Source organism: Phyllopteryx taeniolatus, chromosome 11 (genome assembly GCF_024500385.1).
Source record: "Phyllopteryx taeniolatus isolate TA_2022b chromosome 11, UOR_Ptae_1.2, whole genome shotgun sequence".
NCBI classification, from domain to species: Eukaryota; Metazoa; Chordata; class Actinopteri; order Syngnathiformes; family Syngnathidae; genus Phyllopteryx; species Phyllopteryx taeniolatus.
The window spans coordinates 3,739,748-3,754,269 of record NC_084512.1 but is presented as its reverse complement, the minus strand read 5'-3'; the positions used below and the strand labels follow the sequence as shown (position 1 = coordinate 3,754,269).

General features: G+C 41.2%; 1 protein-coding gene across 4 annotated transcripts in view; it reads right to left on the bottom strand.

The window, feature by feature from the left end:
• rin2a (Ras and Rab interactor 2a) overlaps positions 1-14,522 on the bottom strand; it is a 65,524-nt gene that overhangs the window by 21,987 nt on the left and 29,015 nt on the right. For all 4 annotated transcript variants that reach the window (XM_061791143.1, XM_061791141.1, XM_061791140.1 and 1 more), the window contains 3 exons: positions 14,289-14,361; positions 13,617-13,708; positions 5,083-6,681 (listed from right to left, as the gene is read on the bottom strand). In XM_061791143.1, coding sequence (XP_061647127.1) covers positions 5,083-6,681; positions 13,617-13,708; positions 14,289-14,361 — 1,764 coding nt within the window. The remainder of the gene's footprint in view (positions 1-5,082; positions 6,682-13,616; positions 13,709-14,288; positions 14,362-14,522) is intronic.

Below are 14,522 nucleotides of genomic sequence, written 5' to 3'. Positions count from 1 at the left end.
AGGAAAGCAGTGCCCCACCAACACTGTGTATAGTAGGGATGGGGCGCTGCTGACCTTGGGACGTTGTGAGTTGGTGGGGAGAATACTTCGAAGACCTCCTCAATTCCACCGACATGTCTTACCATGAGGAAGCAGAGTGTGGGTTCTCTGAGGCGGGGTCTCCTATCACTGGGTTTGAGGTCACTGAGGTAGTTAAAAAGCTCCTCGGTGGCAAGGCCCCGGGGGTGGAGGAGATTCGCCCAGAGTTCCTAAAGGCTCTGGATGTTGTGGGGCTGTCCTGGTTGACACGCCTCTGCAACATCGCGTGGACATCGGGGACAGTGCCTCTGGAATATATATATATATATATATATATATATATATATATATATATATATATATATATATTTATATATATATATATATATATATTTATATATTTATATATATCCATCCATCCATCCATTTTCTGAGCCGTTTCTCCTCACTAGGGTCGCGGGCGTGCTGGAGCCTATCCCAGCTGTCATCGGGCAGGAGGCGGGGTACACCCTGAACTGGTTGCCAGCCAATCGCAGGGCACATTGAAACAAACAACCATTCGCACTCACAGTCATGCCTACGGGCAATTTAGAGTCTCCAATTAATGCATGTTTTTGGGATGTGGGAGGAAAACCGGAGTGCCCGGAGAAAACCCACACAGGCACGGGGAAAACATGCAAACTCCACACGGGCGGGGGCTGAACCCAGGTCCTCAGGACTGTGAGGCTGGCGCTCTAACCAGTCGGTCACCGTGCCGCCATACATACATATACATATATATATACACACATATATATATATATACACACACACACACACACACACACAATACACACACATATATACACACACACACACACACACACACACACTCCCCTCCAAAAGTATTGGAACGGCAAGGTCACTTCCTTTGTTTTTGTTGTATACTGAAGAAATTTGGGTTTCAGATCAAAAGATGAATATGAGACAAAAGTTGAGAATTCTAGCATTTATTTCATGGTATTTACATCTAGATATGTTTAACAACTCAGGACAGAGCACCTTTTGTTTGAAGCCACCCACTTTTCAAGTCAGCAAAAGTATTGGAATGTAGCTGATGGGTGTTTCTATTTGCTCAGGTGTTGGCTTGTAGATTAATTGCTCAAACATTTAATAGTTTGTTTTTGGCTTTGGGTTTGACCTGTGAATACTGCATTTGCTGTTAACCAAACATGAAGACCAGAGAGCTGTCGATGGGAGAAAAGCAAACCATTTTGAAGCTGAGAGAAGAGGGAAAATCAATCCGAGCTATTCCACAAACATTGGGCATAGCCAATAAAACAATTTGGAATGTACTGAAAAAGAAAAACTACTGGTGTACTGAGCAACAGACATTGAACAGGTCAGCGAAGGGTATCAACAGCAGTTGATGACACAAACATTGTGAGAGCTGTGAAGAAACAGCCAAAGACAACAGTCAGTGACATCACTGCCAACCTCCACGGGGCAGGGGTGAAGGTATCACAATTCACTGTTCAAAGAAGAGAATAGAAATATACAGGCCATAATACCACAAGATGTAAACCACTCATCAGCAAAAAGAATTGGAAGGCCAGATTGGATTTTGCAAAGTAGTACAGAGATGAGCCACAAAAGTTTTGGAACAAAGTTTTATGGACTGATGAGACCAAGATTAACCTTTACCAAAGTGATGGAAAGGGCAAAGTATGGAGAAAGAAATGATCTGCTTCTGATCCAAAACATACAAGTTCATCTGTGAAGCATGGTGTGGGTAATGTCATGGCTTGGGCTTGCATGGCTGCTTCTGCAACGGGCTCATTCGTCTCTATTAAAGATGTAACTCATGATGGTAGCAATAGAGTGAATTCTGAAGTCTACAAAACCATTTTGTCTGGCAATTTACAGAAAAATGCATCCAAACTAATCAGGAAAAGCTTCATCGTGCAACAAGACAATGACCCAAAACACACTGCCAACACAACAAAGGACTTCATCAGGGGGAAAAGGTGGAAGATCTTAGACTGGCCAAGTCAATCACCAGATCTTAACCCAATTGAGCATGCAGAGGAGAATGAAGGGAGAAACCCCCAGAAACAAACAAGAACTGAAAGAAGCTGCAGTAAAGGCCTAGAAAAGCATTTCAAATAAAGAATGCAACAGTCGGGTGAAGTCAATGGGTTGCAGTCTTGATGCAGTTATTGCAAGTAAGAGTGATGCCACCAAATATTAAATGTTATTCAATTAAAATTAATAATGTCTGTTCCAATACTTTTGTTCACTTGAAAAGTGGGTGGCTTCAAACAAAAGGTGCTTGGTCCTGGGTTGTTTAACACACCTAGATGTAAATACCATGAAATAAAAGCTGGAATTCTGAACTTTTGTCATATTCATCTTTTGATCTGAAACCTAAATATCTTCCGGATACAACAAAAACAAAGGAATTGACCTTGCCGTTCCAATACTTTTGGAGGAGACTGTGTATGTACAGTGGGTACGGAAAGTATTCCCCTTTAATTTTTCACTCTTTGTTATATCAGAGCCATTTGGTAAAATCATTTAGGTTCATTTTCCCCCCTCATTTATATACACGCAGCACCCCATATTGAAAAACTAAAATATCACACAGCCATAAGTATTCAGAACCTTTGCTCAGTATTTAGTGGAAGCAACCTTTTGAGCTCATACAGCCATGAGTCTTTTTGGGAATGATGCAGCAAGTTTTTCACACCTGGATTTGGGGATCATCTGCCATTCCTCCTTGCAGATCCTCTCCAGTTCTGTCGGATGGTGAACGTTGGTGGACAGCCATTTTCAGGTCTCTCCAGAGATGCTCAATTGGGCTTAAGTTAGGGCTCTGGCTGGGGCGTTCAAGGACAGTCACTGAGTTGTTCTGAAGCCATTCCTTCGTTATTTTAGCTGTGTGCTTCGGGTCATTGTCATGTTGGAAGGTGAACCTTCGGCCCAGTTTGAGGTCCTGAGCACTCTGGAGAAGGTTTTCATCCAGGATATCCCTGTACTTGGCCGCATTCATCTTTCCTTCGATCATCTTTCAGTCGTCCTGTACCTGCAGCTTGAAAACACCCCCACAACATGATGCTGCCACCACCACGCTTCACTGTTGGAACTGTATTGGACAGGTGATGAGCAGTGCCCGTTTTTCTCCACACATGAGACCATCTCATTAGACCAGATAATATTATTTCTCACCCTCTGGAGTCCTTCAGGTGTTGTTATTTTTAGCAAACTCCAAATGCGGGCTTTCATGTGTCTTGCACTGAGGAGAGGCTTCTGTCGGGCCACTCTGCCATCAAGCCCCGACTGGCGGAGAGCTGCTGTGATGGTTGACTTTCTCGAACTTTCTCCCATCTCGTGACTGCATCTCTGGAGCTCAGGAACAGTGATCTTTGGGTTCTTCTTTACCTCTCTCACCAAGGCTCTTCTCCCCCGATTGCTCAGTTTGGCCGGACGGCTAGCTCCAGGAAGGGTTCTGGTCGTCTCAAACATCTCCCATTTAAGGATTATGGAAGCCACTGTGCTCTTAGGAACCTTAAGTGCAGCAGAAATGTTTTTTTTATAACCTTGGCCAGATCTGTGCCTTGCCACAATTCTCTCTCTGACCTCTTCAGGCAGTTCCTTTGACCTCATGATTCTCAGTTGCTCTGAGATGCACTGTGAGCTGTAAGGTTTTATATAGACAGGGGTGTGGCTTTCCTAATCAAGTGCAATCAGTATAATCAAACACAGCTGGACTCCAGTGAAGGTGTAGAGCCATCTCAAGGATGATCAGAAGAAATGGACAGCACCCGAGTTAAATATATGATTGTCACAGCAAAGGGTCTGAATACTTATGACTGTGATATTTCAGTTTTTCTTTTTTAATAAATCTGCAAAAATTGTAACAATTCAATTTTTTTCTGTCAATATGGGGTGCTGTGTGTACATTAATGAGGGGGGGAAATTAACTTAAAATTATTTTAGCAAATGGCTGCAATATAACAAAGAGTGACAAATTTAAGGGGTCTCAATACTTTCCGTACCCACTGTAACTATATATTTTGGAGGTTGTTTCTTCCTCAGGCCAAAGTTGTACTTTATTTGTACTCTATAAATAAAGGTCTAACACAGCCACGACACAATGATTTACACAGCTCTTTCGGCAGGTGTGTGTGTGTGTGCGCGTGAGAGAGAGAGAGCGACAGAGAGCGAGAGCGAAAGATGAGAAACGAGAGAAATGAGAAGGTAAGCTGAAGAATTGAGACCTGCCCAATAACATTAACATGGATTTTACAACAATGGTAGGCTTCATTAAAAGAAGGGCAAAGAACAGCATTGACTGCTTGTCTGTTGTTGTTGTGGAGTTGATATGATTGAAACATCACTTTGTCAACATCAAATCAACAGTTTATATTGGCTGACTTGTGAAAAAACAAACCATCTGATGACAGGTTACCTGTTTTACTAGTATGTAGTACAAATTTTTCTTATAGCTAAAATCACGAGCTGTAATGAGTTTTCACAAATAAATCACACTTTCACAAATCCTAAAATGACTCACCGACATGCTTACACATTATGATATATAACAAGAAACACCTCCTTGAAGATGATGTCATTATGCTTAAACAATCAAAACGTTATAACTGCAATAATGCCAGTTGTTAATTATACGAAGCACTAGGATAATAATTTTCAGTTAAATTGTTACATCTGTAATCATTTTTTTTGTGGTTAATAATTAGTATAATAATCAAGCGAGTGGAATTAAATGTTGAACAATAGTCTATTTAAATATGACACAAAATATAGTATTACTATTATTATTATTGCAGCCAACTAGTACAACTAATACAGTACATTGTCTAAAACTAACAGCTTGAGATTAGGTTAAGGAAGTTGATCCCATCCATACAGTAAAATGGCACAACTCCTCCACAAAGCATTATTCTGCTGTACAAGACACTGGGTGTCGAAACAGTCCATGGGCGATCAAGAAAATGCACTCGAAAACCTATTCCTGGTAAAAATACAACATTGTCAAAAATTAAGACCTATTCCCACACTCACCTATTTGGTCTTCAGGTATGAGGCTCTCGATGGGCAAACCCAGCTCTGAGCTTTGTCGCAGGTAACTCTTCATCTGAGTTATAAACTGACGGAGAGTCTGAAGTAGTTCCAGTCCAGAGGCGAAGCTTTGCCAAGTCGGGGTGCCCGCACCCTCACCCATGTAGCTCAGGTAGTCTTGCACCAGGGAGCCGAAGTAGGAGCCTTTATCCCTGGACAATTCGACCACCCTGCGAATGGCTCTCTTTTCAGGTGTCAACAGTGAGTTAAAAACGCCACTCATCTTGCGCAGATGACCTCGAAGTGCTTTCTGAAGGACCAAAGCACTGGCACTTGGCCGGCGTCTTATCCTGTGCCCAGGCGGTATCATTGTCAGGTCCTGGTCTTGGTCCTGGTCACTCTCCAGGCCGACACCATAATCAGGCTCCTCTTCATCTTCATCCTCCTCCTCGTCATCGTCTTCCTCCATGCTGCAGTAAAGAAGATGGGACGAGGGTAGTGAAAGGGGGAGGTGGGCGTTAAAATCAGCCACTGTAGGTGGACTTGGGTCATGTAGAGGAGGAAGGAAGAAAGCTGAGGACTGAGAGAAATCTAGGGAATCCGAAGAATCTGTAGAAATGCTCATGTCACTCAGACGCTGGCTAACCCCCTTGCCTTCCTCTCCTGCTTCTCCTCCACCTCCTCCTCGCACTGCTTGTTTGCTTATAGTCATTAGGGAGGAATCTGGAAGACTGCTGCAGGGCTGGATGCAAGCTTTGCCACCGTTCTGCTGGGATAGTTTGGCCTTAAGAAGGGCCTTTTCAATAGTCTTGTCCTCTAGTGCCAGATGACATTGGGCATCCTCCAGTGAGGAAGATGGTGACAATTTGGCCCTTCGAGGCGAGGATGATAGGGATGATAAAGAGATGGGCAGAGAAGGCCTGGGGATGGAAATAGGGGAGCTAATGCTGAGTCTCTTCGGCGGGGATGATGAGGGGCTGATACTAAGTGATGAACCAAGACGGGATAAGAGACTACTGCTACGCTCCTTCTCTTCACCCTTCTCCTTGGGGACATTGATCCAGGAAATTTTCTCTGGCATACTTTGTTGCCGGACAGGAAGGCCTGATTGCTGTGTTGCAAAGCGAGGTGGAGGTGGACGGGTTGGTGGAGACCGTGACGGAGAGTCTTCACCACTTTGCTTCTTTTGAGTTTGTAGGTCTGTATTGATGCCAAGACTATGAGATTTGTTTTCATTTGACAGTTCGCTGTCACTGATATGAGAGTTACAACCTTCAGGCTGGTCACCGCTGAAGTGCAGTGTGTTTGTTTCTGTGCTATGGTTTAGAGGTTTGTTATTCAAACTAGAAGAATTTGATTTAGGGCTGTGGTTGCGGTCTAGTTGATGAACCTTAATGAAAAGAGGATTGATGAAGCACAGTGCCCCATTGGACTGGCAACACTCAAGCTCTGAAGGGGTGCGAGTTAGAAGTCGAGGGCGGCCTGGGGTGGGTGGAACTGAGAGTGGTAGCTGGCCAGGTGGAGGTGGTCTGTCTGGAGCTGTGGGACCCAATAAAAAGGCAGAACCATTCCTCTTATGGCACAATTGAGTGTCCCAGAAACCTGTACAACAACAAATTACATTATTTATTATAGGCATGTGATGCTGATTTGCAAGCTGATAAAAAAGTAAACATTTTCAATCACCAAAAACCGTGCAAACTACATAAGCATTAATTGCTGTTTTGCACTCAAGTTTTGGACCAGGAACAATTTAATGATAAGCCTGAACAAAGATGATGAACCTTCTGCAGTAGCGTGCAGTGGGGGCGGGCCTAAGCCTTATGAAAGGCATTGACCTGGATTTACAACTTACATAAAATTGTATTGATTTATTTCCAACAGTCTCTTGTATTCATTCCATAGCGTGTGTGATGGATGAGCAGCCTCCAGTTGTTTAAGGGTTCATTTTTGGCGGGGTGGGCAATCAGATTTCATCTTCTGTGTGTTGCTATTTGAATGTAATCTTCTCAGGGACTTCAGACTCAAGATTACTGGCCGATGCCATATAAACACAATAGAAATGTCCGGTTCTTTTTTTTTTTTTCTTACCAATCTGAACCAATCAGATTTCAGATTCAATAAACAGTGGTGGCTAGTGGGCCCCTGGTGACGTTATAACTTTTTCATCCTCTGATTGGCAACGAAACATTCATTGAAGGAGAAAGTCAGTGCTTGATGGTTGCGCCCTCTTGGCAGCAGTCTTGCAACAGCACCGTTTCTGATGAGGGGAATGTCTGGGCTGTTCGACTGTCACCGCTTGTTGTTTTTGTGCCTTGAGAAACTCCTGCAACAACCATGGAAATGTCGGAGCTGGGGGAATGCCTACGATGGTGCCCTACAACTGGACGGATTGGGGGTGTAGCTGAGCTGTTCGGCAAAGTGGCCAGAAGGAGTTCATGAATGATGCGGAGCTAGATGGGAGTTAAGAATGAAGACATTTCTTTCTGTATTTGTATTACTGTGTATGTGTGTTACTCGCCAGACGGTACGGCTTGTATACTTTGAACTTGGCTTCTAGCGAACGGGGGTGACGTCATGCACGCCAGGATTGCAACATCTATTATCCATTCGTAAAGGGAGACTCCAGACCTCCTCTTTCATCTATAACCGCTTCAATGAAGAGTATGTATGAATGGATAGTTTTATGTTGTTGTTTTTTTTGTATTGTTTTCTGACAGTGGCCTCTTAGAAAAGTAATTTCGGCCCTCTGTATGTTCCACATATATTGAGGACTGACAACACAATGCTATCATACCTTGGAAGAAAGTCATAAAACCATGAAAGGCAACACAGCCAATTAATCAGTTAATAATGGACGAACAAAAAAATACTGGGTTTATTGACACAAGTTTCTTTGACAAGCAGAATTGTTAGAACAGCGGTACCTCTGAAACACCACTAAGCTCATACAATTCCACCATTCAGCCACCACCACCTCCGTGATCCATAACATTACCTGAGACCTCAAAATTCAGCAAGCATCAAAGGATTAACTTGGTGTGTGACGACTGCTGAAGTGAAGTGTTTTTGCATATTGAGAATTCAACTTTTCTGGGGAAAAGTCCTTTGATACAAAACCGCCAAAGCAGAGTCACAGCAGCTTATTTGCCCACAGATGCAATAATGAAGCACACAAAGAACACTACCTACTATGAAACATGGTGGAGATTCAGTTACAATGACATCTCAAGGCTATTGGGGGCTTCCTGGGGCAAAATGCACTGCTCTAATTCTTTGTTTTGTAAAATAATTATGTTGGGACAAAATGTGAATTGGTTAATTTTCTTTTCTTTTTATTTACTACTTGTCAATTTCAAGTATTTCAATGACCATTCTGTCAACAAAGGTTGTGTGTAAGTGAAAGTTAAGTTATAGTATTACACACAAACCACCAGAACACTATCCTTAATAGCAACATAGACTACTAAGAGTTGATAGCCCCTGTGTAAATAAACTCACATAATCGTTTGGATCTTTCCCACATGCACAAGCCAGATGAAGCCTATTAAAGCATACCTCTGGGATGTATATAAAGACCTGAAAGAGCAACAGCTTTCTGCTGACGAACTTAAGACGCAAGTAAGATGATGCAATTGGTCACATCTACGGTGAAACTACAAAGGATATCTGTTCTAGTCTTTTGATGTTGGCTGAGCAGAAAAAAACATTATACCTCAGCTATAACAAACTTATTATCCTCATACAACACATTTTCCTCCCCCAAATTTGTGTATCTTACAAAATGAAAAACATTGTTTGGTCTAAGTGTGCATTTTGGCTTCTCTGTAATCTCACACAGTTTCTACCAAGCCCAGTATAATATGTTGATGAGGATCGACTAAATTTCGCATCACTTACTCCTAGTAAGTCAACACGAGCACTTAAACCAATCTTAAAATACACTTTAAACTCAGCCCAGAACCACAGCTGCTCATTTTTGCAAGCTTCAAGGCATATCCTTAAATTGAATCGCACAATGATAACCTTCTAAAGTACCGCCTGTGCCAGGCAGCAAAATGAGAAATATAAACACTGACGTAAACAATACAGCATGAGTACCAGACACAGAGCAGCTCCTTCCAACAAGAGAAAATAGATGACAACAATACTCACTGTGATCCCAAAGCTTGATGACAAACAGATTAGATGTTTATATGGGACTGGGTCCAAATTCTCAGGACCCTTCGACTGGTTAGTGTGGTAACTACACTGTTACATTGCCACAAGCTGAAACTCAACTGTCTTCAGCCAAACTCCTACTCAATATTTGTTATGACTCCCTCATGGTAATGTGAGTTTGAGAGGGCTGTTAGGGGAGTCCCCGCCTCTTTCCCCTCCCTTTCAGCTGTAGGCAGTCTTTCCCTGTAGTTCTTTCACGCCTAACCCCCGTTTGCTCACCCATTCTAAACTTAATGTTCCCTTTTTTTTTATTTTATTTTTTTTTTTTTTTTGCAATAGTTTTAGTTTGAAAACCGTCTTAAAGCAGTGTCTCAGTACAGAAGATTACGATTTCTAACAGGGGTTTTATTACCAAAAGGGGATTTGTGTAAATTATCGTACAAATAATGGATCTGCCCCTCGTATTTGTACATCGCCTTTGTTGAGTTGCTGTGAACACATTTCAATGCCTTGTGTTACATGATTCACTGCCATTTCTCACTATTTAAATGTAATTTTGTCTGGGACACACCAACATGCCATTGTCTTCTTTTGAATAACTTAAAACATGTCTGTTTTTATTTGTTTCCTTATTAAAACTCATTCACTGCCAGCCTTCCCAGGTAACATGGATATTTGACTTCTAAAGTCGTCAATGGCAGTGAATATGTTTTAAAATGTTTTGTAGGGCCAAAATTAGCATCTTATTCAGAGCATATACAAATACTGAATCATCGTAGTTTGGAATATTATATATATGCTCGTGAGGTATAATTCATTCATTCATCTTCCATTCAGCTTATCATTATGTTTTGAGAGCAGTTTAGTCTTAGCGAGTTCGACCAAGATCTACAGTATGCAGGTATAAAAAATGAAAGACAATATTTTCAGTTGTTGCCATAGCCTGCTTGCATTCGGGCAAAAAGTGACCCACCGAGACCCAGCAGATGAAACTGCTGTGAAATTGGCTTTGTTACAACCAACTACAAGACAGGAGAAGAACAGTACCGATATGGTCCATCACATCATAAATAACCTCTTTTATAAAAATAGCAAAATAGCTGGAACGGAACTGTCCATAACAAGACAGGCAGCCTTTAGTTTTTCCACAACATAGCAAAGTGGGATATCCCTGCCCTTAGATGTAACTTGACTCCCCTGGCTCACTCTCCTGACATTCACCATTTACACAGGTGTTGTTAAGCTTTGATAGTACCTTCAAAAGCTGGAATATTGTCAGCATTTGACCTAGTCCCATTCAGTGTCCGTGGTGCTTAAACAGAAAAAAGGCACTGGAAAAAAACGGCTGTTAAACCGAACAGGCTAAAAGGGAATATTTTATCTACCAAAGAAGTCAGATGTACATTAAGACTTTGGTCACCTTGGGAGAGGTCTGAGCTCTACTTTCAATTATACAATTACTTGGAAGGAAAGTTGTACACTATGGATAGACCGATTATCGCCTGGGTCGATTATCGGAGGCCAATATTCATCATTTTGACGCATGTCAGCACCGGCTTTTTTTTTTTTTTTTTTTTTTTTTTTAATCCAATGGCCGATAAGGCATTAATTTAAAACTGGGTAAACTTCAGGGAACTACTTATTTATTTGAATTTTCAGTTCACTTTATAAGAGATGCTGCTGACCCTGGTAACGCCCTGCACCTTTTGTTTGCACTTATTACACAGATAAGTGAAAGATCAACATTTCAGTTGTATTGAAATTTGAGGAAACTTAATTTACTGGGGAAAACATTAGGAAGCTATTTACTCATTTAAATTTTCAGTTAACTTTAAAAGACATTACGCTGAGCTCCCTGCACTTGTTGTTAGGTTTAAAACAAAGATGTCTATTGTTTAAGATTAGCAAAAATACTAAATTGCAAATATGAAAAGCTGTTCAACACATTTAAACAAAGTGTTGGCGTTTGTATCATTCAAAAATGTTACGCTACTATTTTCCTTTTTACTGCATATGAATATCAGCACGGCTAGGTTATCTTGCCTCCTGGAATATTAATAATCGGTATCGACCCTGAAAAAAAAAACAAATCTGTCTCTGTATTGTACACTGCAAAGCTCCAGAGGACCACCGTTTTGTAGACATGGCAGCTTATTAAATATACAGCACAGCAAAGAAAAACAAGACCAAGTCTGCTTCTTCAACAACACAATTAAATTAACAAAATCAGATTCTAATCTGTGGACTGTCAACAATTATCCACGTTACTAAATATTCATAGGGAGAACAAAGATTGAGTCTAAGACTGGTTTACATCTACTTTGCAAGTTGAACCAATCTAAATTGAGAGAAAGTGTGACATCCAAATATCGCTTATTCTTTACCTACTTTCGAAAAATTGTCTACAGAGGTCTGTCTATTCCTTATCTACTGTACACCGCTTGTCCTTATTAGGGTTGTGGTAGCTGGAGCCTATCTCAGCTGACTTTGGGTGAGAGGCAGGGTACACCGTGCAGCAGTCGCCAGTCAATTGCAGGCCACATAAACAAATCAATTAACCTCACATGCATGTTTTTGGAATGTGGAAGGAAGCCAAGAGTACACAGAGAAAACTCCACACAGGGTCAACCATGAGGCACTGCAACACTGGTGCTCTCTATGCAAGCCAATTATTTTCAGGAACGATTACTAGGTGTAGAAGCCCATGTTTCTGTCTTCAGCCTGTATACTGTCTGTCACACCAATCTGCCATCCAAAGACCTCTGTTCTCTGAGGTCATGAAGATGAAAATATAAAACAAAGGACCGCAAACTACTTCTGTTAGTTCTGTTAAGAAGCATTGTCTTAGGTAAATTAAAAAGCACATATGTACAGTGTATTCCAAAAACAATTAAAATGCTGTCAATTTGGGGTTGTACAGACTAGTCAACTAGTCAATTTTCCTACTCCACAATGACGGTCAGCGCGTGATGTCAACTCGATGCCAATCCCGTGTTTTTGGCTTGACGAGCAAACATAGAAACTTGAGTGCGCTGAATGAAATTAACCCAACACCTGAATTGATTTCAAGTCTCTATTCCTGAATGTGCAGCTTTGGTAAGTTAGGGAGAGCCAGTGAAGGGGGAAAAAAGCCAGAAATTCATCACATTAGAGTCGACAAAAAAAAACTGCAACCCCATACTGTGGATAGACACAGCCAACCAAATTACAGTTTTAGCAATGTGTAATGTCCATGTTTTGATTTGCATACATAAGATCTACAGCTCTTTACTTCTGAGATGACAGCACACTGTGACAACAACAAAAATAAATCTGGTGAACGAATTGGTTTCTGACAAAATGGCTTGGGAATGTGAGTAAAGGGAATAAAGACAACTCAACTTTACCTTAATTAAATTGTGCTCAACAGTGGTAACTTAATAATGGCGAGAAATCACACGGACACACGAAGGCACGCACGCACACGTGTATGTGAACATCTGAGCTGCCTTTTACATACACTGAGTCAAACCTCACCATTGTCTCACCTTACCTAAAAGAAGATTTTCTTTTTCATAGGAGAAAGATGGGGAAATATGCCTTTGAATACTCAGAAACCACATTAAAATAAGGGTGTGATGACATGTGTCGCGATGGACACCTTAATAGGCTCCCATAGTGAGGAAGTCTGGCAGATTTAATTCTGAGCTGAGTCATAGCATGAGAGCCTGAATGGACAGAAAGGTCACTCTTGGGGTGCTACATTCCACACAGCAGATTCTGCGTCACAGTTATCTTGGTCAGTGGTTGTGCACAAACTACAATAACATATTTGACCTTTTCAAATGTGTAGGGTGTTTTTTTTTTGCAGTCCTCTAATAAATACATTATTTTAAGAAGAAAAACAAGATAAAATGAATGATTGGTACAGAACTACTTCACAGATGCTGTAAATTATTGAAATGATGAAAAATGGTTTCTAGAGAAGGAAAGATCACTAAGGACCCAGTTCTGAGTCAAAGTCCAGTTGAGCAACACTTAACCAAGCCTGCAAGACTTTTGCCCCTCAGGCTCAGTGCTGGAATGCTAGTAAATTTTGTGAATGTGTGTGTGGAAGGGGCTGGGAATTTGGTCTTTTTGCAAAAATCAAGTCCTCTGAGAAATAGGGGAAAGAAATACATTTTACCCACAGCAGGAAAGAGTTGTATACTCCCATATGCTCAGAATACAGTACTTCATGTGCTCATATGGTTGTAACAATTCAGCTGCACATTTCCGCATAGCTCGCTAACTCTCTCCCTGACTTAAAAGGACCATGCCAGGTTCAACACTATAATGTTCATTTGCACCAGTTATTCCATTCTTGACATACTGTATAACAACAAAGGCAAACAAACCTGCTCCAAGTTTCGCGACCTCCACAAGCTCAGCAGAAGTTTTGGCTGAAGCGATGGCCTCTGGCAGCTTCAAGGTAAAGGGAAGCACATCCCTGAGAAAATGCAACAAAGCAGACTGAATTGGAGCAAAACGTGAGAAAGGAATAAACAAGTTGAAGCGTGCCTAAACTGTGTGAGTCACTCTGCTGAGCATGGCTTGGCTTTGGCAGAACCATGAATACAAACACTATTGAGAGGGGAAAATGTCCATGTTCTCGCTACCCTGTGTGTGTGTGTGTGTTTTAAACCTACAGGAATCAAAACTCGAGTGGTTACAATCAAAGTAACAAATTAAAAATAATTAGAAACCAAAACAGAAATATCTCAGATTTGTCTTTTGTCAAACCCATGTGTTTTCAGTTTAGAAGCAAAAATCAAGGAATTGGCCTGTTCCAACACTTTAGGATGGGAGTGTACATGATACAATGACAGTGTTGTCAATCTTTTGAAGACACAGTCTGAGCACCATGAACTGAAGTGTTACGTGTACTTTACATTTGAGTTAACAAAAGTTAAAAAATAAAAAAATACAACATGGAACAGTATTTGACAGTACAAATGGATCGATGATGAGACACACAAAAAAAACAGCCCAGCAAGAACAACTTAAGTAATTCTGAAGAATGGACATACCTGCTGATACAGCAGAAAGCTACAAGACGAAACAGGTCTGCAAAGCTCAGGCCAGATGCTTCCAAAGAGAAAGCTGGAGGAAAACAACAGCACAGCTTGTTCAAAATTAATTTAATGACAGGGCATGGTGAAATGGCAATCAAGCTTTCACGTTTTAATGTTATCTAAAGAAGTTAAAGCATTACACATTACTGTGGGGTATCTTCTGTTTCTTAGTTATTTGTGACATGCAAC